Below are 26,072 nucleotides of genomic sequence, written 5' to 3'. Positions count from 1 at the left end.
GGTCACCCCCACCATGACTGGAGAGATGTTCAGGAGAGATGGAGCACAAGGCAGGATACACGTGATTGCAGGAAAGCCTGTATGTGTTCTCGATGATGCCTTCTTCGTTGACATCCACAAAGATCTGCTGCCCACACACAGCACACACGCTGTCTGAAAGGTGCTTGGTAGGCATGCCCGACTCACTGTAGAACTAGAGGACGAGAGCAGGAGGGAAGGCCAGAAAAGCTGTGAGAATCTGTCTGCCTGGGAAGATAGGGATGGTGGTCACGCTGCATCTGCAGTTGGGAAGCAGAGAGATGAATGCTGGTGCTCAGCTCATTTGTCCCTTTTTCCTTAGTCCGGGACCCACCCGAGGAAATGGTGTCACCCACAGTTAAGGTGGGTCTTCTCACCACAGTTCAACTGATCAAGAGGCTCCCTCACAGACAGACCCAGAAGTCTGGTTTCAGGTGACTCCTGTCAAGTTAGCAATATTTACCACCACAGGCTCCTAGCTGGTCTTTCTAAACCCGTGTTTGCCTCATCTCCATCCCAGTCTTCAGACAGAAGACAGACTAGTGCTTTACAATTTTGAGTGTGGGGAAGTTTTCTAAGGAAGGAGTTCTTGGGCCAACTGTGGGGATACCTGCTGAGGGTAGTCTACAACAGCAGTGGGTACCGGGGGACGAGCCCAGGTTTTCAGAAGGACACACATAGAAGCCAGGTTAGAACACACTAAAGTGTTTCATCCACACAGACAGGTGCCCTACCCGTGAGGAGCAAGGAACAGGCCAGTAATCACAAGAGAAAGTGCCAAGGAAGGGACTTTTTTTTTTTTTAATAATAATAATTTAAAAAAAAAAAAAAAAAAAAAACAATTCTGGCTATAGTGGTACATACCTAATCCTAACACTTGAGAGGCAGAGGCAAGAGGATCACAGGAAGTTCAAGTTCTGCTTATGGAGCTCCAGGCCAGGCAAGGCTACATAGTGAGAACCTGTTTCCAAAAAAAATCCCAAACAAATAAATGAACAGTGTTTCAAAAGTGCATAGAAAGTGTCTGACAGAGACAGGAAGGGTGACCTGCATTAGAGCACACAGCTCACTAAGAGCATCAGGCTAGTCATGGTGGCATACCAACCCTCCAGCACTTGGGAGACAGACTCGATGTATCGCTATGAGTTCAAGACCACCTAGGCATGCACATGGTACAAGGACATACATGCAAGCAAAACACTAATAACACACGAAATAATAGTTTTTAACAAAATTGAAAGCAAAAAGAAGGTTAGGCTCTCCAAACAGTCCAACTCAAGTTCCCTCTACTATTTCAGCAGTGAAGACAGCACACATTCCTGTTCTGGTGTTGTCTAGGAACTCTGAGGAGCAGGGAAGTGAGCCTGTGCCCGGGGTTTTCTCAGAATGTGAGACAGGACATGTGCCCCAATGCATCATACAAAGAACTTGAGGAAGAAAGTACCACAAAACATTTCACAATCCTTCTAGCACAGCATAATTTCTGGCATGGATAGAAACTACTGTGACTAGCTCTCACAACTTATGACTTCATAGTGGCCCTCTGGAAAAGACAGTCTCTAATCAAGGTCCCCGGACACAATTTAAGTTACTTTAGTTCAGATCACAGACAGCTTCACAGAATTGAAAGAAAATTGTCCTAACGAGATAATGCAGACCAGTGCGGAGGACCTGAGAATGCTTGTTAATATGATTATAAAACCTCACAGTTTTATTTCTAGGAACCCTGAAATCAATTAACCACAAGGATCTCCTCAGATCAAAGCATTATCCATAAGAGATGAATTAGGTTTAGTTTCTGACTCTGAGTTCTCATTGGGGACACAGTTACAAAATCAACTATAACTCTCTGGGACAGAAGCTGTGAATGTACAAAAGACTGAAAACTGACTGAGCATGTTGTGTGTGTGTAATACAGGAGAACATTACTCAGTCTTTAAAAGGAAGGAAATTGGGGCTAGAGCGATTATTCAGCAGTTTATAGCTCTGGCTGCGCTCTCTTCCAAAGACCGAGGTTTGATTCTCAGCACCCACATGGTGGCTCGCCACCTTCTGTAACTATAGTTCCTAGGGACCTAATAACCTCTTCTAGCTTCTTCGGTCACGAGGTATACATGTGTCATACAGACATACATGCAGACAAAACACCCATACACATGGAAACAATAAAAAAAAATAGTAATTTTTTTAAAGAAAAGGAAGGTAATTTTAGCATATGAATAAATCTTGGAGATTTTACCCCAAGTGAAATAAGCTGGCCACAAAACCACTCAGGATTCCTCTCAGGAGGTGCTGAGAAGTTGAATTTCGAGACATTAGAATAAGAATGGTATTACCAGGGAAGAGCTGGGGGAAATCTTGAGTGTTTTACCAAACCCCCTCTCCTCACCAGAAGAAGACTAAGATTTTACCAGAAGTGGGTAATTGTGTGCTTGTAAAGAGGTACCTGCTTGTTCTGTAAACGTTTACAAGATAACTGTTGCTTGCACAAATAAGTGAATGAGCTGGCCAGTGAATGCAAGAAGGTTAGAATTTCCAGATTACCTCAAAGCATTGATCAGATTCTTGCTACCAGGACAACAACATTCCTGAAATTCAGTCTGGTGTCACTCAGGGACCCACTCAATTAACCAAAGACTCCTGGCATAAATAAATGAAAGACTGCTGGAGTCCTCAGGGTTGGGTAGGTGACATGAGGCACCTCTCTATCCCCTGCTCAAGGTCCCTGCATCTCAGAATCTACTGGCACCCAAGCTTTAGCATAATGCCTGTAACTTGGAGAGTTTCAGCCATACATGCGGTGGTAAACAGTGAATGAGCTAACTCCTGATGACTCATCCCGAACTAAAGCACATTCCTAGGCCAGCCCTACTCATCAGTTGCAGGCATGTCAGCCTACAGCAAGGGTCCCATGACTGTGCATAAATGTGTGACTCCTGTAAACTGGACAGACAGTTACATTTTCAATGTAACTCCCTAGAGAAGAAGTAATCTTCACAAAGATTCCAGGTCTCTGAGGGAGGGAATGCTTTCATCAGGAACACACACTCTGCATCGGGACATTCACAGGACAGTGGCTCTCAACATTCAGACTGTGGGTGGCAAGTAAAGACACTGTGTGGTGTGACGTTCCATCAACCTCACTTGTAGATGGGCGGTGGTCTGTTTCCCTGCTACTGTGTCAGCCTGACAGTCAAGACCAATGTGATGATCCTTCTGCTCCCATGCTAAGAGGCAGAAGAGGATGAGGAGTAAAAGACGGGATCTGAGCTTCTCTCCACCCTAACAAGAAATGAACCCGTTTCTGGACTGGAAGCTGAAATATACCACTTTCTGGGAACTGTCACCTCACTGCTAGGGATTATCACCGTTAGTCACTAAAACACCATGGAGCAGCCTTAGTACACATCTGCTATGAGTGTCAAGTTAGTAACCTGACAAGCCAGAACCCGCAGCTCTCTCTGGAGAATGAGGAGGCTAAAGATCTGAAGTCTACACATGTAGATAAGAGAAAGTGAAATGAAGTTAAGAAAGACTCCAACAGGCAATTCTAGAATGTTTTCATGGCAATTATAAAATTCCTGAGGCTGGGCACTTACAAGGAAAGAACATTTCATTTACAGTTTGGAGGATGAAAGCCCAAATAGTACCGCACTGGATTTGGCAAGGGCCCCTTCAGTCACCCCATGGCAGATGGTACCACACACGGGAACATACAGATGAAAAAGGTCACGTCCAGACAGGAAGCAGGGGACCATTCGGGCTGCACTCACTCTTATAACAACAGGATCTGGTAATAACTAACTCATGGGCCGTAAGAATGACCTCAGTCTCTCTCAAGGGCACAGCCTAATGACTCCCCACTACACCCTACCTCTTCGTGATGCCCAACCTCAACAACTCTACAGTAAGGGGTGAGCCTCCAACACATGGACCCTTTGGGACGCTCTCAGACCAGCTGCAATCCACAGAAGCTATCTACAAATGGAGGTAATAGATTTTTGTTTCCAATTTGTTCTAGTACAGGAAAAATAAAAATAATCTCACTTCACTGAGAAAGACCTGGCCTAAAACTGTACTTGACTAATATTACCTAGGGAGATGGAATGTTCCCTCTTTAGGAGGGTGTCATCTGGGGGGCCTAAGGGAATGACACAGAAACTGAGAACACGTTCATTGTTTAAATAATTACAAGAAAATGTATATGTATATATAAAATACTTTTATCAAAAAGCAAAGCAGTCTGGAGAGAGGGCTCAGCAGTTAAGAGTACTTGTTGCTCATGCACAGGACCCACGTGCAGTTGCTAATACTGACATGGCAGTTCATAACCATCCATAAGTCTAGTTTCAGGCATTATTATCTGACCTCTGCAGGCACCAGGCATGTAAGCAGGGTGCACATACATGTAGACAAAACATTCATGTAACATTAAAACAAAACAAAAGCGCACTATAAGATGTACTTCTATTTTTTTTTTTGGGGGGGGGGGAGGACGTTTCCTTGGGTCCTGCGGTTTGGTCGTTATGTTCCTTACATTTGAAGCTTGAAGCAGCTCTTCACCATCTGCACTGATCCTCTGGCGGTGGCCCTGTCTCTGGGCAAGGCACTATCCTGCCCACATTTCTTTCCGTCTCACACACCGTACTGTCTCCTGTCAACTTTATCTCCCAAATACTTCTCAAATAGTCCACGTCTTCCTTTTCCACCACCTCTCTTCTCATCTAAAGTGACTTTACCTCACCCAGATCCATGAACTGTCTCTTCAGGGGTCTAGTCAGTTCGGACCCTCTCTAAGCCTGTTTTCTACCCAGCAGGCTGAGCTGTCTTTGCTTAATGCAAATTCGAGAGTCATTCTCTATTAGCCTCTCAGTTTTTTTTCCTGAATCATTTTATTATTTTATGTATATGAGCATGTTGTGTGCATTTATGTGTGTGTACCACATGTGTCCTGGTGCCCTGAGAGGCCAGAAGAGAACATAGGATTCCCAGGAACTGGAGTTACAGACAGTTGTGAGCTGCCATGTAGGTGCTGGGAATCAAACCTGACTCCTCTGGAAGAGCAGCCAGTGCTTTTAACTGCTAAGCTCTCTCTGGTCCTTCAGTGTTTTTAGTATCAGAATTAAAATCTTGGGCTGGCTACACAGCTCAGAAGGCAAACTGCATTGTCACGCAAACTTGATGACCTGAGTCTAGTCCCTGGAGTTCACAAAGGAACAAGGACAGAACTGAGTACATAAGGTTGTTCTCTGACTCACGTGTAAGCATCACTGCTGTGCACTGCCCCATCACCATACACAAATACAATAATAAAGAGGATTAAAATCTCTGGCCTGTAAGTTTTTACTCTCATCTATAGACTATTTCTCCAGACATTAGCCTCAGTTCCTCAGAAACATCTACCCTTTCGTGACAGTTCAGTTGGTAAAGTGCTCGCTTCATGAGCACACATACCTGAGTCTTGAGTACCCACATTTTAGAACGTTTCATGCAGCTCTATGTGTCTGTAAACTCAGTACAAGTGAGGGGGAAACAGAAAGGGAGATGCCTGAATCTCACTGGCCAGCGAGCCTAGGTGGATGGATGAGCTCCTGGTCGTGACAGATCTGACTGTAAAAGTTAAAGCGAAGGATGTGGAGATGGCTCACAGGTAGAGCACTTGCAATGCAAGCCCGATGATCTGAATTCGATCCCTGGAGCACATGGAAAGGCGGAAGGAGAGCACCAATTCCACAAACTCGTTCTCTGATCTACACGAGTGTCACAGCACATGCACACCTACACCCACACATCATACACACAGTCAATAATAATTAAAAATAAATAACACGCACTTGGGAGGCAGAAGCAGGTGCCTCTCTGTGAGTTCAAGGCCAGCCTAGTCTACAGTAGTGAGTTCCAGGAGAGTCAGAGGTACATAATAGACCTTGTCTCAAAAAACAACAAAAAGAAACAATAACAAAAAGAATAAACAAAATGAAAAGTGATGGGAAAAGACATCTCAGTTTGACCTCTGGTCTCTACACCCATGCACGCGCACACACACACACACACACACACACACACACACACACACACATGTTCATGCACCTGCACACATACATACACACAAGCAAGTACATACACTACACACTAAGACAGAAGTAGTGCACACTTATAATCTTCATACTGGGGAGGCAGAGACAAATCCCTGCTAGCCAGCCAGTCTAGCAAAATCAGCAAGCTCAGGCCAATGAGAGACCCTGTCTCAAAACACAAGGCGGATGGCTCCTGAGGAATGACATTCAATGCTGTCTTCTGGCTCCCAAAAGTATATTTATACATGTGCACACGCAGAGAAATACACATACACATGTAGAAAAAAAGAAGGAAGGAAAAACCCCACCCACATTCAATCCTGCTGACAGGACTCTTATGGATGCTATTTCCTCTGTACATCGCACACTTCATCACTTATTTCTATTCATGTTAAAGTCAGCTTATAAGTCATTTTTTTGAGGAAGCCATCTTTGAGTGTGATGATGTCAAATGTGTCAGTATCATATATGTTCATGGCATCATGTACCTTTCCTTCACAATACTTAATACAGACATACTTTTATGTTTGTGTATTGCTTTAACATTTACCTTTCTCACTAGTGAGTGAAGTCATTTGGGGTAAGGCCCATGTTTTATTTTTATTTTCAGATTTTGTGTGTGTGACCCACTAGGTTTAATTAGTGTTGCTTGCAAAGTATGGGTCAGGGGTTAGTGACACTTGGATTACCAGTGGCTACATACACCACTGAATAAAATAACTACCTCTTCACTAGCAAAATGTACTGTCGATAGTTCCTCAGAGGAGAATAATACATGTTTTATTTTCAGATACCTTTGTAAGTCCAACACACAGCACAGGGCCCAGGCACATATGAAGCATTAAAAAACATTTGTTAAATGAATGTTAACTTCCTACTGGATAAAGTATTTCTTTCCTATGGTGACCCTAAAGTTAAAATTCCAGGGTACATGTGAAATCTGACTTTCTAAATTTCAAGGAAGAAATCTTTATGCATACCACCCACATCCTAAAGATTTTTGTTTGCCTTTTCAGGACAGGGTTTCTCTGTGTGTAGCCCTGGCTATCCTGGAACTCTCTCTCTGTAGACCAGGCTGGCCTCAAACTCATAGAGATCTGCCTGCCTCTGCCTCCTGAGTGCTGTGATTAAAGGTGTGCGCCACCGCCACCCGGCCCAAAAAGTTTCTTCTATGGCTTATCTTATTTTACTGCCTTTGTCTTACATCAAGTAAGTGATGCTAGCCTAAACAACTTGGAGATAGCAGGAGGCAACAAGGAGAGCACAGATAACAGGACATAGTGGTAGAAACGTGTAATCTTAGTGCTTAAGAGTCTGAGGTGGGAGAATCTGAGTTCAAGGTGCCAGCCTGGGCTACATACACAGCAAGACCTTATTTAAAAAAAAAAAAATACAGATGCACTCACCCCTATGGTGGAAGCCATATAGTCTGCACACATTTCTGCAAAGTCCCGCTCAAGAACTCCATAGTAGAGACCATAGAAGAGGAGAGAAATGCCAAAGTCCATCGCATCTTCTGGTTTAATCCTGCAGGGGAAGCAGTGTGGCAGTAAGGCCTGCTCTGAGACACAACTGCCTTGAATTACTGCCTGAGGACACTCAAGGCAAAGCCTACATTTAGTTGGATTGCTCAAAAGCTAGAGTAAATGTTACTAAGTCATAAACAAATCCAGTTTGCTGTTTTAATATGGTTCACAAACCTCTCTTGGGAAAGCTATCACTATGAACTGCCAAGACTAAGCTCCAGTGGGTCACTGCCCCACGATAGACCTAGTCTCAGCTGTCTGTAGTTCCAGCCTGACATGACAGGTAGTCAGGCTTTGTACTTGCCCAGAGAATCTTTCAGAGCTATGTGTTAGCAACTCCATTACTGGTAAATGCTAGATACCAAGTAATGGGGATTTCATCAAAAAAAAAAAAAAAAAGTAACTCACTGAATGGCTTCACTTCAAGTCAGCCACCCAAGCTGACATGGCTGACCTTGGTAGTCGGAGGCAAAGACTGAAATGACCCGTTATCTCTTTCCATCTCTCTTCTGGGAATGTCTGAACTGACAGCGATTGGACAAATTATCTCCCATATGTGAAATGTGCTCTTGGGGCCCCAGGGAAGCAGGGCACAGGCAGGATTTCTCTGTTTATCTATAAGTACTGCACATAATAGCCTAGATTTCCCCTAGTTTTCTATATAACATAAACTATTTACATTTCTTTTATAGAAAGCGTTTATCAAACATAGGTTTGGGGGAGTATAAAATTAGTAAATATTTACATATATGTTACTATAGAATAGTTGTATAAGTACATATTTGGTATAATGTCATCAAAGTTAAATTTTGGTTCAAGCCTATTTACTAAGAAAATATGGATCCTTCCTATAACATTAGTTTAAAAACTCCAAGGATCAATAATAATGTGTAGTCTAGAGTCTATGAATGTTGTAGAAAACTATCTTTGCTAACATATTTTACAAAGAACTCTATGTATTCACTCATGGTTGTAAGTTATAATTCTCAAAGAAAGTGGATGTGCTTATTAGCCCTGCAATATTTAACTCACTGATTAGTTAGTGCTCATCTTACACCCATCAACCTAATCAGCAGCATAAAAATAGTCAAGTTCTGGGCTCAACAGTTAAAAGCACTGGGTGATCTCGCAGAACACCAGGGTTCAGCTCCTAACACCCACATGCAGCCAACAACTGTCTGTAACACTAGTTCCAAGGGATTCAACACCCTTTTCTGGCCTCTGTAGGCTCCTGCATGTACACGTGCATGCAAAACACTCATGACATAAAATTAAAGTCAAGATCTTTAATTTGTTTTCCTCCTGTATAAATTAGGCAAGTAAAGAAACTATAGAAGAAACATCTTTAAAATGTAACATTAGCTGGGTATAGTGATGTACACCTTTAACCCCAGCATAACTCTGTTGAAGATAAGTATTAGAGTCTAAATGAATGAATCCTAAACCTTTCTGGAACCTGTTTATTTTTCAGCCTATTTTCTTCCTGGAAGAAAGAAATCTAGGAGTGTCCACTCACTCTGTAACATAGTACTTAGTTTTATTTGTCCTACAATGAACTTTAAACATTCTCCAGCCTAAAGTGTACTGAGAGGTTAGTGGCTGTGGTGAAAATGTGAATGAGAATACCTCCATAGGCTCCTATGTTTGAATGCTTCATCACCAGCAGGTGAAACTGAGGAAGGATGAGGACATGTGGCTTTGCTGAAAGAGGTGTGTCACTGCAGGTGAGCTCTAAGGGTTCAAAAGCCCTTGCCAGACTCAGTATCTCTCTCTGCCTGCTGCCTGCATATCAGGATATAAAGCTCTCAGCTACTGCTCTAGCACACCTATCTGTTTCCTGTCATGATATTCCCAGAAGAGAGATGGCAAGAGATAAAGGGTCTCTATAACTGTAAGTAAGCCCGCAATTAATTACTTTCCTTTATAAGAGTTGCCTTGTTGGGGCTGGAGAGATGGCTCAGATGTTAAGAGCACTGGCTGCTCTTCCAAAGGTCTTGAGTTCAATTCCCAACAATCACATGATAGCTCACAAGCATCTATAATGAGATCTGGTGCCCTCTTCTGGCATGCAGGCATACATGCAGGCAAAACATTATATACATAATAATTATATAAATCTTAAAAAAAAAAAAAAAAAGAGTTGCCCGTCATGGTGTCTCTTCACAGCACTAGAACAGTGACTAAGACAGAATCTTTCCAGCTATCAATTAAAACATGATCTTTAGTCACTACTGTCCCAGTCATGGAACTATTTCTTTTTTTCCCTTTTCCCCTTTTTCAGTACTGAGGATTCAATTTTCCCATCTAGACCTAAAGTTCTATCACTAAGCTACATCCCTAGCCCATTTTTTATTTTCAATTTTGAGAGAGGATCTGGCTTAAGTCACCCAGACTGCCTAAGCAGACACTGTACTTCCAATGCTTCTGCCTGAGCCTACTGAGTTTCTGGGAACACAGAAACACATCCCCAGGCCTGGCTGGGACTCCTCTTGATCGAGGGCCCACAGTCAATATTACTTCATCTAAATAACCACATTTCACTCTCTTCTGGACTACTGACTCATTGTACTCCCTGGTCTCTGAGTTCAGGACTGCCTGACTTCTGTGTCATCTGTGGGTAAGAGGACCTGTAAGCTGGTGTCTAGAAGGCTCGTGACAATAGGAAGCAACAAGCCCTCGAGTGAAGTTTGCTAGCCCCTGCTCTAGCCAGGCAGAGTAGTGTACAAAGATGAAAACTATTCTTCAGGGATGGAATTATGGACAACTGGTTATTATGTTTATTTTTGTTATGTTTTTCAACTGAATACGAATTTTTGGAAAATATAAATTTGGGACTCTGACCTTTGTCTGTTTCCAGACATTCAATGTTTTCTGCCAGCAAAACAGCACAGAGGGCTGCCACCTGTACCATGTTCTCTTTTTTAATACCCAGGACTTCCAGCCATTCTCCCCTAAATACCAGAAAAATGTAAAAACAAAGGGTACTCACTTGAATAATAAGTTAAGACCAAAGAGGGTAAACATGACAGCCATGTAGCCAACAATGCCAGTGGCATAGCTGATTTTATAGATTAGGAGGAACCATTTATAAACCAACCTGGAGGAAGAAGATAAAGTTAGTATAGCTGGTAGAGAATGGTGGCCTCAGAGGCCACTAAATCACCAGAACCCCTTCTTCTCACATCAATGGGGCATCAGGTTCAATGCTCAGATTTATTGGACAACTTTGGTTACTGTCAAAAGCTGTTCACATCCTCAATTGCAGAAATGCCCCCTAAATCATCATACCCCCAAGAATGCTTTGTATCTTCCTGGACCAAGAAAAGGGATCCCTAAAAGTAAGTCTCAGTCTCAAGCAAATAAAAGACACAGCTGGCCTAAGCTACCTCTGCCCTCTCAAATTAAGGTTAGCTGGGTAAGGAAGTAAAAAAACTAAGAACCTTCAGAATACAACATGCAAAAGCTTGCTGTTCTTGTCAGAAAAGAATCCAGGGGAAGATGAATCAGAGACAGAACTGGTTGCAGTTTGCACCTGGGTCTGCTTAGTTTGACTGCAGCTTTGCTCCTATCCATGAGGCCAATCACACTAGGAATGATGCCTCATGAATAAGATTCTGAAATGACAAGTTTTGTTGGATAGTAAATGAGGAAGGCACTCCAACAGTACCCCCGATTTGATGTGTATGCTTTGTTTTGGGGAGAGGGGAGAGTAGGGTTTCTCACATCCTCGAGAGCAAGCAGTGACAAGCAATGTGGAACTCCAGCTGAATTCAGGAAGGAGAGAGTCTCTGTATGAATCAGGCTGCTGTAAACGCTGCAGGTGGCCCCTGATTCCAGCAGTCACTGTGCTGGACAGTGTTGTATCAACTTGACACAAGCTAAAATTATCAGAGAAGAGGGAAACTCAACTAAGAAATCACTTCCATTAAGACTAGGGCTGTAGACCATTTTCTTAATTAGTGATTGATGTGGAAGGGACCAGCCTATTATGGGTGGTTCTATCTCTGGACTTGTGGTCCTGACTTCTATAAGAAAGCAGGCTGAGCAAGCCATGGGGATCAAGCCAGTAATCAAACTCCTCCATGACCTCCATGTTTCTGCCCTGCTTGAGTTCCTGTTCTGACTTCCTTCAATGATGAACAGTGCTATAGAAATGTAAGCCAAATAAACTCTTTCCTCCCCAACCAAGTTGCTTTGGTCATGGGTGTTTCATCACAGCAATATAAACCCTATCTAAGGCAGTCACTAACCATCCTATCTGAGATAATAGCAAATGAGCAGTTTAGTAATTTGCTTGAATAACTAGCCCAAGCTTTCTTTCTTCCTAAGAGCTGACTTACTACCTCTCTGCTGGACCCCAGGATGGACACTTAGGTTTCTGCCTATGCTTCCCTGCTCTGTCCAAGGAGGCTTCTCAGGCTAGGGAAAGGCCCCAAGCATCTTGTAGTGTTGCACTAAAAACCACATACAGCTATGCAATCCAGGATTTACATAAGGGAAAGAGACAGAAGAAAAGACATGGAATTTCAGATCTTCTAATACTTAAGATTAGTAAGCTTTTATTTGCTAAATGAGCTCAGATGAGTCATATCATATTTCTGAAATAAGTTCACTTCTTTTCATAAATGATAAAGCAAACGACCTTTCTCACTGTGGTATAAAGAACCTATTTCTTGTAATATACTTGTTAAAGTTAAATGATTAAATAAGGCCATTTATGAAACTGGAAAGCACCATCATTGTTATTTACTATTATAAAACAACCTTCCATATTATTAACAATATTTTAATCATACTGTTTGCCACTGGTAATTTTATATATCTATGGCACATGTGTGAAGGTCGGAGAGCAACGTTGCAGAGTGGGTTCTCTCCTACTTTACTTGGGTTCTGATCAAACTGGTCATCAGGCTTAAGCAAAAAGCATCTTTACCAGATGAACCACCTCACTATATGTAACCTAAGATGTCCTTGAATTGGTTCTCTGCAGCCCAAGGCTGATCTCAAACTCACAATCATGTCTCCTTGAGATCAGGCCTATATCATCACGTCCAGCACTTGGTCACTCACATGTGATAGTGTGCTTTAATTTTGGAAAATCACTTCATCTAAAGTTGAGCATTTATTACATTTTTAGGGATGAAAAATTCAAGGCTCAGAAAGGTAAGGTCCCACTGTTCACAAGTTACAATGCTGGGTATTCCAACTCCATATCCACCTGGTCTAGATCCTGTGCCTTCTCTCATGGCCTAAAGAGGTGCCAGGGAGAGGCTTCTGGATCACCATCTCCATTCTCACAGGGAGATCCAGAAGGTCAGAGAAAAGTGTGTGGTAAACATACGAAGCACACAAAGAGCAGTCTGCAAACTGGGAGACTTTGGGTCAGGCTAGGCAGCTCCCCTGGTAGGCTTAAGCCCAAGCACACCTCTCATGGCACTTACCAAATGCACTCCAACAGGTGCTTTCTCGACCCTCTCCTCCATTAAACCGAGCAATCCTTGAGGGCAGGGACCATGTCTTATCCAGCTCTGTATCCCCAGCGCTCACCAAAGGGCCTGGCACATAGCAGGTGCTTGTTGAATGAATGAATGAATGAGAAAAATATCTTTTCCTGCCAGGTATGGATCTTAAATGACCTCACAAGCTGGTTGGGAGGATTAAATAAGAAACACATTTGGATAAAAAACAAAGAATTATAGAAACAGTAGCTTTGTTACATAAGAAAAAAAGTGCTATTCATTATAAAACTGCAAATTTGCTGATATTCATTCATTCAACAAAAATTCAGAGTAGGCTAATATGTGCCAGACCCTGTAGCAAGGCCTGGATAGGATATACAGTGACTAGCACAGTGCATGTGGGAAGACAGATACTCAAAACAACATCTTGTTGTAAATTGTGATGACTTCAATGATGGCAAACTACAGAGGTCTTAATAGAAAACATAACAGAAAATCTAATTTAGAAATGAGAGAAGGGTTCACAGGATAGAAGGATACTTAAAATGAGACCACGATGATCACAAAGGCTTCTTTGGTGTGCTTTTAACACCAGCAGATCTGGATGTAGAGCATCAAGTGAAGGAGAGGGAAATAACTGGAATTCTGAACCTGTGGCTAGGGGAGTGGTTCTCCCAATCAGCTTGTTTTAAAGAGGCCCTGCACCAACTCATTTTGGCAGACAAAAAAAAAAAATTTTTTTTTTTAAAGGATTTTTGTTTTTCATTCTAAACCCATCTTCCTCCCATGCTTTCCAACAGATTCACTTCAAGAAACCCAGGTTTGGGGGCAGGAGAGACAGCTCAGAGATTAAGAGCTGCCCTTGCAAGAGATGGAGTTCCTACATGGCAGTTGAAAAGAGTCTGTAACTCCAATTCCAGGGGGTCTGATGCCCTCTTCTGGCCTCTATAGGCAGTACATACATGCATGTGGTACACTTATATACACACAGGCAAAACACTCAAACAAAAATTAAAAAAAAAAAATCTTAAGAAGAGGAGGAGAGCGAGGGAGAAGAAAGAAGAAAACCAGGCTCTTCTCCTCTACCTACATTCTCACCTTGGTGTTGTCTGCACTAGAGGTTTCCGTGTGGCTCGGAAGGTGACAAAGGCTGTGACAGCAGAGAAGAAGATCCAGATCACCAAGAACCTCCACCAATGCAGCTTCACTGTGAAATAGAGGGGAACAACCCACATCTGAAAGAGGGTCACCATCTGAAACACAAACACAAGCACTTCAGCTCCAGCCTGCTCCCTCTGCAGGCCCCTGTCCAGAAAGCTGCGTGTTTAGCCTATCTTCTCTTACATTTCCAATTTTGTTGTTGTTTTGAAACAGGCCTCACGGTGTATCCCTAAGCCGGCTTGGAACACACATGGATCTGTCTGCCTCTGCCTCCTGAGGGATGATATTAAAGCCATGTGTCACCACATCCAGTCACATTTCAATTTTGTGTAGACCCAACTCCACTAGTGTCCTCAAAATTAGAAAGCTGGCACTATGCCTGACTCTCCCACTTTAGCCTTCATTAAATGTATCCTAGACGTAGTCTTTCCTTCCCATTGAGCTCTCGCTGTCTCTTACCCAGCTTCTCCAACTTCTTTGTTAGTTCCTCTGTACCTAGGAGGAAAAATGGAAGACACCCATGGTGGGACCAACTGATCTCATTCCCTATGCTCTAAGTCCAGTTGTTCTCCTTGGGTACAATAGCCTTCCTGCCTCCCTCCCTGCTTTTCAAGCATCTGTACTTTGGTCTCCTTTCCGATCAGAATGAGTTATCAATCCTAGTTCCCCAAAGCATTTGTTTTCCACCATCACCTCAGTGCTTCTCTACATGAAAGAAGCTTTGAATTCATTCTTGGTTAGTGACTAGGCCATATTCACCTAGGTACTGCATACAATACAATGCAATGCCAGGGAACTGGTACATAAGAGGTATCAATCAATTTGGACAAATAAATTAAAAGCAAAGCAAGACTAGACTGAAGTAAGATTCCCTAATAGAGAGGCCCATTTTTGTTTCAGGAGTGCCTATCTGTGGAGTCTAGTGGCACAGGCCTGTAGTTTCCACTACTCATAAGGCTAGAGCAGGAGGATTGCTAGTTCAAGGCCTGTCTGAACTACAGAGTGAGCAAGGCCAGCCTAGGCGACTTTGTGAGAACCTGTCTCAGAGTAGTCAAAACAGGTCTGAGGATATAAATCTAGCTCCGCAGTAGAGTGTTGTTGAGCACCTGAGAGACCACAGGTTTGATCCCAGTACCTCACCACCCCCAACCCCAGTGTTTACCTTCTTCCCCCTTTCGGAGAATTACCTTCTATTTGTTAGGTGAAGAGTACAAATGCACAAAACAGTTCTCACAAAAGAGTGGGGTGGCGCACACCTTTAATCCCAGCACTCAGGAAGTAGAGGCAGGTGGATCTCTGTGAGTTTGGCGTTTGAGGCCAACCTGGTCTACATAGTAAGATCCTGTCTCAATAAATAGATAAATAAATTTCCCTTGGGAATTTCTAGACTTAAAATATAATATAAGCCACATATATAATTTATATTTTCTACATTTAAAAAAAGAAACAAGTGATACTTTTAATCATATATTTTATTTAACTCAATATTCCTCAAATATTCCCACATGTAAAAAATATTTCAACATATACAAAATATTAAAGTTACTCTTAGTGCTAGGTAGTGAATCCAGACAAAATATTAAAGTTACTATTAGTGCTAGGTAGTGAACTCAGGACCACAGTCTTGTACATGAAGTACATTGTACTACCCGTGAGAAATATCTCCAACCACAAAATACTAAAATCATTAATAAAATACTTTTTTTTTTTTACTTTGAAATTAGATGTGTATTAACAGCACATTTCAAGGCATTTGTAAGTCACAAGATTGGTAGCTGGTACAGGGTCACAATGAAGCTGGAGTGAAGCTGGAGTTCACTGTTTTAACTAGAGAGGCTAGTCAGTGAAGCCCAAGGATCCACCTGTCTCCATCCCCAGCTTTGGGATTACAGAAACATGATGGCTTCTATTTGGATGCACTGCCCACTGTAGCTGTGTGGAGCTTCGAGTTTACTTGTCTGTGGCTACCATTCTCTTATAGTCTTCTACGGTCAAAAAATATCTAGTTAGTTTTTATCTGTGAGGAATTCTTTCTTGTTTTCATTTTTTTTTTTTTTAGTTAGTATACAAAGTAATGGGTTTCATTATAACTTTTCTTTTTTCTGGGTGAGGGTCTCATTTATGCTGAACTAACCTTGAACTCCTTGTAGAGAATGACCCTGAGCTTTTTTTTTTTTTTTTTTTTTTTTTAATGTATACAGCATATATGACAGCAGGCCAGAAGAGGGCACCAGATCTCATTATAGATGGTTGTGAGTCACCATGTGGTTGTTGGGAATTGAACTCAGAACCTCTGGAAGAGCAGTCAGTGCTCTTAACCTCTGAGCCATCCCTTCAGCCTGACCCTGAACTTCTAATGCTCTTGTCTTCACCTCCCAAGTGCTGGGATTGCAGGTGGTACACCACTACACCTGCTTTATGGAATGCTAGGAATGAAACCCTGGATGTTGCACATGCTAGGAACTGTTCCTGGCCAGCTCAAGCTATTTTCATATGTATAAACCTTTATTCTTATTGCCTTAATTTGTGTGTATGAGTGTGGTCTATGCATATATGTGTGCAGGTGTATTCACCTGTGTCTGAACATGTAGAAGCCAGAGACTGGCATCCAGTATCTTCCCCTATCTTCTCCTCTGCCTTATTCATTGAGACCTCATCTCAGTGAAGCTGGAGCACACTTTTTTTGGCTAGACTGGTTAGTCATGAACCCCAGGGATCCACTTGTCTCCATCTTCAGCTTTGGGATTACAAAAACATGAAGGCACTCCTAGCCTCCATCTGGATGCTAGGGCTCCAAACTCAGATCCTCATGCTTGCTCAGCAAACACTTTACCTTTTGAACCACCTTCCTAAGTTCCTGCTTTAGTGTTTCAGTATTATTTTAGAGATTAGGACAGAGAGGAGCCTGGCAGTAGGCACACTCCTTTAATCTCAGCACCCAAGTGGCAGAGACAGGTAGATCTCTGAGTCTGAGGCTAGCCTGGTCTACAAATAAGTTCCAGGATAGCTAGGGATACAGAAAAAACCCTGTCTGGAAAAGCAAAACAAAAAACAAAAGTCAAAACAAAAACCAAAAATTCCCAAACAAAACAAAAACAACAACAACAAAACAAACACTGGGAAAAGCCAAGAAAAGACATTTGTACCAAACAACCACAGATAAAACTAGGGGATGAACATCTAGGTTCATACTAAAAGTGGAAAGAAGGGTCTCTGTTCTTCACATTGCCTGCTTTAACAGGCTCATTGGGACTGCTTACAAAACAGTAGACCCAGAGATTTAGCCAAGAATCAAATCAAAAGGTCTGGCCACATTATCTTCTGCAAAAAGGAACAGGAATCCCTGATCTTTCAGCTTTTTGAAAAACTGGGATGTGGTATAAAAACAACCATCCTGTTCTTAGAGACCAAGATAACTTTTAAGTTTTTTCTGTTGAAATGAAGATATTTATTTAGCAACTTTTGCTTAAGTTTTTTGAGACAGGGTTTCTCTGTGTAACAGCCCTAGTTGTCCTGGAACTCACTCTGTAGAGCAGGCTAGCCTCAAACTCAGAGATCTACCTGCTTCTGCGTCTGGAGTGCTGGGACTAAAGGCATATGCCACCTAGAAATGTTTAAAGTAGAGATAGACCAAAAAAACAAAACAAAACAAAACAAAACAAAAAACAAAAACAAACAAACAAAAAAACCCACCTGTGGTAGTATGAATGTAATTGGCCCCCATAACCTCATAGGGAGTGGCATTATTAGGAGGTGTGGCTTTGCTGGAGGAAGTGCATTATTGTGGAGGTGGGCTTTGAGGACAATATATATTCAAGCCATGCCCACTGTCTCAGTTACTTCCTGTTGCCTGAGGGACCAAGACATAGCTCCTTCTCCACTCTCAGTTCCTTCTCCAACACCATGTTTGTCTGCATGTCACCATGTCCCACCATGATGATAACGAACGAAACTTCTAAAATTGTAAGTCACACAACTAAATATTTTTCTTTATAAGAGTTGCCGTCAATCTTACCAAAAGCAATCTACAGATTCAATAAAATCCCCATCAAAATCCCAACACAATTCTTCACAGACGGAAAGAACAATACTCAACTTCATATGGAAAAACAAAAAAACCTAGGATAGCTAAAAGAATCCTGTATAATAAAGCAACCTCGGGAGCATCACCATCCCTGACCTCAAGCTCTACTATAGAGCTACAGTAATAAAACCAGCTTGGTACTGGCATAAAAACTAACATACGGACCAAAGGAATCGAATTAAAGACCCTGACATTAATCCACACACATATGAACACCTGATTTTTGACAAAGAAGCCAAAACTATACAATGGAAAAAAGAAAGTATCTTCAACAAATGATGCTGGCATAACTGGATGTCAACATGTAAAAGAATACAAATAGATCCATATCTGTCACCATGCACAAAACTCAAGTCCAAGTAGATCCAAGACCTCAACATAAATACAGTTACACTGAACTTGATAGAAGAGAAAGTAGGAAGTACTCTTGAATGCATCGGCACAGGAGATCACCTCCTAAATATAACACCAGTAGCACAGACACTGAGAGCGACAATTAATAAATGGGACCTCCTGAAACTGAGAAGCTTTTGTAGGGCAAAAGGCACAGTCATTAAGACAAAAAGACAGTCTACAGAATGGGAAAAGATCTTCACCAACCCCACATCTGACAGAGGACTGATCTCCAAAGTATATAAAGAACTCAAGAAACTACACATCAAAATACTGAACAATCCAATTAAAAAATGGGCTAAAGAGCTAAACAGAGAATTCTCAAAAGAAGAATCTCAAATGGCTAAAAGACAATTAAGGAAATGCTCAACATCCTTAGTCATCAGAGAAATGCAAATCAAAATGACTCTGAGATACCACCTTACACCTGTCAGAATGGCTAGGATCAAAAAACACTAATGACAGTCTATGTTGGAAAGGATGTGGAGCAAAGGGAACACTCCTCCACTGGTGGGAATGTAAACTTGTACAACCCCTGTGGAAATCAGTATGGTGGTTTCTCAGAAAACTGGGAATCCATCTACCTCAAGACCCAGTCATACCACTCTTGGGTATATACTCAAGGAATGCTCAATCATACCACAAAGATACATGCTCAACTATATTCATAGCAGCACTATTTGTAATAGCCAGAACCTGGAAACAACCTAGAAGCCCGTCAACTCAAGAATGGATTAAGAAAAAGTGGTTCATATACACAATGGAGTACTACTCAGCAGAGAAAAACAATGACAGCATGAAATTTGCAGGTAAATGGATGGAACTAGAAAACATTATCCTGAGTGAGGTAACCCAGACTCAGAACAATCATGTTATGTACTCACTCATAAGTGGATACTAGATATAAAGCAAAGGACAATCAGACTGCAACCCACAGATCCAGGGAGGCTACCTAGCAGGGGGGATCCTAGGATGACTCTGGCTTATAATAAGTTTTGGTTTTACCCAATCACTGGGCAAGCTTTAGTGAAACATTTTACCAGTAGGATAAGAATTTGTACTGTATCAAGCTGATGAAAGAAAATGTTGGCCGTACTTTCAGGAGGGGAGGCTAAAATCTTTTTAGACTATGGATTAGCCTATAGAAAAATGTCTGCCATAAATCAAACAGTGAAGGGGAAGATGAATAGGAAGCTCACTTACACAACTTAGTAAAACATAGCTCTCTGAACAGATGAAGATAGGTCTCTTCTGTATCCCAGAATCTAATCAATATTTATATGTATAATTCAGCTATCATTTGGCTTAAAAAGGCTTACTGGGAAATGTTATCATTTATACTATTTTCTTTTCTTTCTTTTTTTTTTTTTTTTTGAGACAGGGTTTCTCTGTGTAGTTTTGCGCCTTTCCTAGAACTCACTTGGTAGCCCAGGCTGGCCTCGAACTCACAGATATCCGCCTGGCTCTGCCTCCCGAGTGCTGGGATTAAAGGCGTGTGCCACCATCGCCCGGCCATTTATACTATTTTCTACAGAGAAAATATTTTACTGTTGAAAATAACCCTGAACTTTTAAATTATAACCTGTTTTTAAGTTCAGGCAAAAAAAAAAAAAAAAAAAAAAAAAAGAGTTGCCATGGTCATGGTGTCTCTTCACAGCAACAGAAACCCTAACTAAGACAAGCCCTGTCAAGAAAAACCAGGTAGATAATGAGTTCCCAATAAACCTGAATTTGGGCCAACCAAAGGCCACAAAGGAGAAATAGCACCAATGTCCTTTGAACAACAGCTAGTTAATTAAATTAGCTGAGTCTGGATTATCCTCTAAATTTCACAGAGTACACACTACACAACAATGTGTCATAAAATACATGTTTTTTTTTTTTTCACATAGAGTATAGAACAAGCTACCACCAGAAACAAATCAATACAAACAAAAAAATCTCAGCAGTGGGGAATATGTATTTTGTAAAATTCTGTCAAACAAGGAACTGAGCAGGTAGTGGACAAATCTAATAAGGAAGAATTAAAGAACAAATTATAAATATTAATAATTTAGAAAAGATACTATAAATTCTGAAAAGAAAATTTTAACTTTTTCTTTTTGAGACAGTTTCTCTACATAGGCCTGGCTCAGATATCCACCTGGCTCTGCCTGCCGAGTGCTAGGTTAAAGGCGTGTGCTACCATGCCTGACATTTTTTTATTTAAAAAAAAAAAGTATCTTGTGTGTGTGTGTGTGTGTGTGTGTGTGTGTGTGTGTGTGTGTGTGTAGGTCAGAGGACAACTCGCACAGATCTGGTCTCTCTTTCCACCACCATCTGACTTCAAAGGATTGAACTCATATTCCTGGATTTGGTGACAAGCACTCACATCTGCACCTGCTGAGTCATCTCCCAGGCCCTTGTTTATGAATTTATAAATGAATTTAAACTTCATTTTTAATTTTTAAAATGATTTATTTATGCTTATGTATATGAGTGTTTTCCCTTCATGTATATATGTGTACCACATGTATGCTTGGTGCCTGAGGTAGTCAGAAGAGGGCGTTGGATCCCCTGGAACTAGAGTTATGGATGATTGTGAGCCATTATGTTGGTTCAGGGAATGGAACCTGGGTCCTCTGCAAGAGCAACAAGCGCTCTTAAATGCAGAGCCACCCCCACCTCTGCTCCCAAGTTTAAACTTCATTAAGGAAAGCATTTTCGTGGCAATCTTGGCATAGGAAGGGCATCTGGTGCCATCTGGCAGCAATGTTCATGGAGACATAGTGACATAAATGTTCAGAGGAGAGATGCAGCAGTATGGGCATGAGCTATCTGGGGAGATTTCTGTAAGAGGTGATCTCTAAATGACTAAAAGCACAAAGGACATGCTTACTTAATTATGGATAGCATATAGCTTTAGGGCAGAGCAAACAGGCAGCCAATCAACATGGAAATACAAAAAAACAAAACTCAGAATGAGTAAAGGTGTTAATAGGGTTCTAGATGGAATATTCCATGGACTAATAAGCTTACTATGAAATAAAGTAACCTCTACCCCAGAATAAGGATGGGAAAAAAGTGACTTAAGAGCAACTCATGGGCCAGGCAGGTGGTGATAAAGGAAACAAATTCCAAAATAATGTTCAAGGGGATTCCATAGTAACAGCCCTAGAAAATTGCCAGATGGTAGTGGTGGTAGTGGTACATGTCTTTAATCCCAGCACTCAGGAGGCAGAGGCAGGGATCTCTGAGTTTGAGGCCAGCCTGGTCTACAAAGTGTGTTCCAGGCCACCCAGGGCTGTTGTGAAATAATCTTTTTTTGTACACTGTAAAGATGTATTGCTCTTATTGGTTTAATAATTTAGCTAGGCAGGAAGAGGATAGGTGGGACTCGTGGACAGGGAGAAAGCACTGGAATAAAGAAGGGCAGAATTGGGGGGGAGGGCACGCCTTTAATCCTAGCACTCGGGAAGCTGAGCCAGGTGGATCTCCATGAGTTCAAGCCCAACCTGGGCTACAGAGTGAGTTCCAGGAAAGGCACAAGGTTACACGAAACCCTGTCTTGGGGAAAAAAAAAAAAAAAAAAGAAGGGCAGAGTTGCCAGGAGACGCGGAAAGAAGCAAGATGAACATGCCATGTTGAAAAAAGGTACCCAGTCACGTGGTAGAACATAGAAAAGAAATGTGGATTAATTTAAATTGTAAGAGCTAGTTAGTAACAAGCCTAAGCTATTGACCGATCACTTATAATTAATAAGAAGTATCTGTGTGGTTATTTGGGAGTCGGCTGGTGTGACAGAAAGGTCCACCTACACAGGGCTACACAGAGAAATCCTGTCTTGAAAAACAAACAAACAAAAAGAACAGCTCATAGAAAACATGTTAAGGGGTTTCAGTTGTCCACAAATTACCTCAGAATATAGTTCTACAAGGCCACAGAGCCATGGCAACCTCAGGCTACCTAACTGAAAGTCTACTCAGTTTCCTTCTACTGTACCCCCAGCAAATGGCCATCCTAATTTCCAGATGCAACCATCACATCACTAACGTATGCTACTGACCTTTAAAAAAAAAAAAAGAATCCGTCTCTGTGTCCCTTCTGCCTCTGGGTTCAACTCTTTCAGAGAAACACTAAATTCACTATCGGTATCCCAAGACTGAGATCTTTCTTACAACTATGGCTTCTTTCCAAAGCTGTCCCCTCTCCAAACAAGTGTCAATCAAACAGCCATTTAACAAACACTAACAACATGCTAGGGACTGGGGAATTCAACATGAATAATAAAGCCTCTTCAAGGGCTTAAGTCTTTTGAAGAAAAACAAAAACTTAACGAATTCAAAATAAGTTGCAGAATGATATAAGCCCTGGTGGTCGGTCAACTTCACTCACAATGGGAAAACTGAGAAAAGCTTTCCAAAGGACACATTACTTGATCTTTGTCTAATGCCTCCCTAAGCTCAGGAACAAAAAAAAAAACCTACATTATTTTGCAGTCCCAGGTAGGTCTGCTGCTCATCCATCCCAGAAAGTAACTGCTGCTCAGGGGGTGGGGCTTGAAAACAAACTATATTGGGCAGCAGACAGCAATGATGAAAGCTACTCCTGGGAGATCTTCACAAATAGGACGGATGCTTTTCCAGGCATAAATTTCTCCTTCCCTTAACATCCCTGAGGGAGCTAAGGAGTAAGTACTATTAGAATAGATGATGAAAACTGAGCTACAGAAAAGTAGTCTGAGCTGGAGTAGGTTTCCAACCCAGATCTTGTCTTCCTAGCAGCCTCCCGAACATCATTCTGAGTTTGTGGAGGAACCCTGAAAGGGGGAGGGAGGATGGTGAAACAATGAACAAAAAGTACCTGAGATCCAAGGAAATGACTCGGGCATCAAGGAAGAAAACTCAGGAGCTACAATAATGACTGTGGCAGGTAAAACATAGCAATTCCTAAGGCTTTTGAGAGACAAAAACAAGAATCAGCTCTGGGAGCTGGAGAGATGGCTCAGAGGTTAAGAGCACTTGTTACTCTTACCTAAGACCTAGGTTTGGTTCCCAGCACCCACCCAGCAGCTCAAAACTGCCTGTAACTCCAGTTCCAGGGGATCTGGTGTCCTCTTCTAGCCTTCATGGGCATGTGATATACATACATGTAAGCAAAACACTAATATGCATAAAATTTAATAATAAAAAGAGTATTTGTTACACACACACACACACACACACACACACACACACACACACACACAAGAAGGGTTGGAGAGATGGTTCAACTGTTAAGAGCACTCTAGAAGAGAACCCAGGTTCAACTTCCAGCACCTACATAGTGGCTCACCACTGTCTGGAACTCCAGGTCCAGGGCATCTGGTGCCCTCTTCTGTTCTCTGCAGCAAGTAGCACACAGACACATATGCAGGCAAAACACCCATCCATACACGTAAGACAACAGAAAGGAAGAAGAATTATGTTTTAAGGCTGGATATGTTGGTCCATATCAGTGATCCCAGCACTTGGGAGAGTGGGAGGTAGGAGAATTAGGCATTCAAGATCAGCTGCAGCTATACAGTGAGTTAGAGGTCAGCCTGGACTCTGAGACCCTAAATAAAAACAAGCACACATACAAGCATACAAACAACAGCAGCAACAGCTAGATTTTAGTTTGGGCTCTAGTTCTGCAATTTAACAATCACATTCTCTCAGCAAATCACTTCAGATTCTGCTTGATGGCTTACTAGTTTGAAACATGGGTAGAAATCCCTGCCCTATCTTATATAGTAGTTTGGCTGGGTTTTGTTTGTTTGTTTTGGTTTTTTGAGACCGGGTTTCTCTGTGTATCCATGAATGTCCTAGAATTCACTCTGTAGACCAGGCTAGCCTCAAACTCACAAAGATCCGCCTGCTTCAGACTCCTGAGTGCTGGGATTAAAGGCGTGTGCCACCACCATCGGGCTTTAGTTGTTTTCTTGTTTTTTTTTTTTTTTTTAGAATGCTTTATTATTTTTACTTAGTGTATATGAGAGAAGGGAGAGGGAGGGAGGGGGAGAGAGAAAGGGAGAGAGAAGGGGAAGAAGAGAGGGAGGAAAGGGAAGAAAGCAAAGAGAGGAGAGGGGGAAAGAGGGAGAAAGGGAAAGAGAGGAGTGGGGGAGGGAAAGCAGTATGCAGGTGTGTACATGCTGACTGTGCATATGTAGAGGTCAGGGGGCAACTAGAGTGGGTCCTCTCCTGCTACCGTCTGGGATACAAGAATCAAACTTGGGTCATCAGGTCTATTTTCAAGGGCCTCTACTCACAGAGCCACATCTCCAGCCCATTTTGTGGCTGTTTCTCAGTGACAGGCATTAACCCCACACCTTTGCACAGGCTAGGCAAGCACTCTTGCCCTGAGCCATGCCCCCTGTTCTCAGAGCACTTTGCTTTTACTTTGTAGTGCTGGGCCCTGCTTGTCACCAGGAAGCACTCTAGTGCATGTCTAGCCAAGAAAAATCCTTTTTTGGGTAATGATTATCAAGTATAAACTGTAAGTAATTTAAGATATTTTTATTGATGCTAGAAATGAAAAGAACATTATCTGAAATTTAGAAACAGGAAATAGTTTGCTCCAAGTGTGTTAATTTGAGCTAACTCTTCTTCGAATGTGAAAAACTAGACTTGAGCTCCTAAACTACAGACAGCAAGGGATTCCCAAGAGCACCTAGGCTACATAGGTTGGTAGGCAGCATCCCTGCTACTCCAGAGTGCAGAGCAGATTTTCCTACAGGAACCCCTGTGCTTCCCAGGGAGCACATTGCAAAACCTAGAGACAAATTTAGGTATCTACTAAAAGGTGCTACTATAGGCTCCGGATACCTGATGTGATGGTTATTCTTGTTTGTCAACTTAACTATATCTGTAATTAACAAAAACCCAAAGTGGCTGGGTACAACTGTGAGGGTTTTTTGCTTAATTAAATCATTTGAAGTGGGATAATCCACTTCTAATCTGGGATTTTGACTGGAAAGATACACCTTTAATCCAGATCTTTTGAGATGGGAAGACCCACCTCTACTCTGGGACACATCTTCTGCTGGAAGCCTATATAAAGAACATGGAATAAGGAAACTTCTCTCTTCACTTGCTTGCTCTCACTCAATAGCAAGTCCACTGCCTTACTGGCATTACAGCCTACTTCTTCAGGATTCCAGTGTGTACTGAAGACCAGCTGAGACACCCAATCTCATTGACTTAACAACTACTGGATTCTTGGGCCTTCTGTTCCTAGGCAGCCATTCTAATATATCCCCTTTTATATACAGAGATCTATAACTTCTGTTACTCTGGAGAGCCCTAATAACTCATCTGACACTCTATGATACACAGAACAGTCCTCCTCACCACAC

At 42.0% G+C, this 26,072-nt stretch overlaps 1 protein-coding gene across 3 annotated transcripts in view; it reads right to left on the bottom strand.

Moving 5' to 3' along the window:
* Rnf121 (ring finger protein 121) overlaps nucleotides 1-26,072 on the bottom strand; it is a 63,381-nt gene that overhangs the window by 3,557 nt on the left and 33,752 nt on the right. For 2 of the 3 annotated variants that reach the window (XM_028889037.2, XM_037196887.1), the window contains exons 4-7: nucleotides 14,179-14,333; nucleotides 10,611-10,718; nucleotides 7,502-7,622; nucleotides 60-193 (exon numbers count right to left, since the gene is read on the bottom strand). In XM_028889037.2, the coding sequence (XP_028744870.1) occupies nucleotides 60-193; nucleotides 7,502-7,622; nucleotides 10,611-10,718; nucleotides 14,179-14,333 (518 nt within the window). The remainder of the gene's footprint in view (nucleotides 1-59; nucleotides 194-7,501; nucleotides 7,623-10,610; nucleotides 10,719-14,178; nucleotides 14,334-26,072) is intronic. The other variant, XM_028889038.2, reaches the window with a different exon arrangement.

Source organism: Peromyscus leucopus, chromosome 1 (genome assembly GCF_004664715.2).
Source record: "Peromyscus leucopus breed LL Stock chromosome 1, UCI_PerLeu_2.1, whole genome shotgun sequence".
In the NCBI taxonomy this organism is placed as follows: Eukaryota; Metazoa; Chordata; class Mammalia; order Rodentia; family Cricetidae; genus Peromyscus; species Peromyscus leucopus.
Note: the sequence above shows the minus strand (reverse complement) of the source record. Positions and strands in the feature narration are given on the sequence as shown.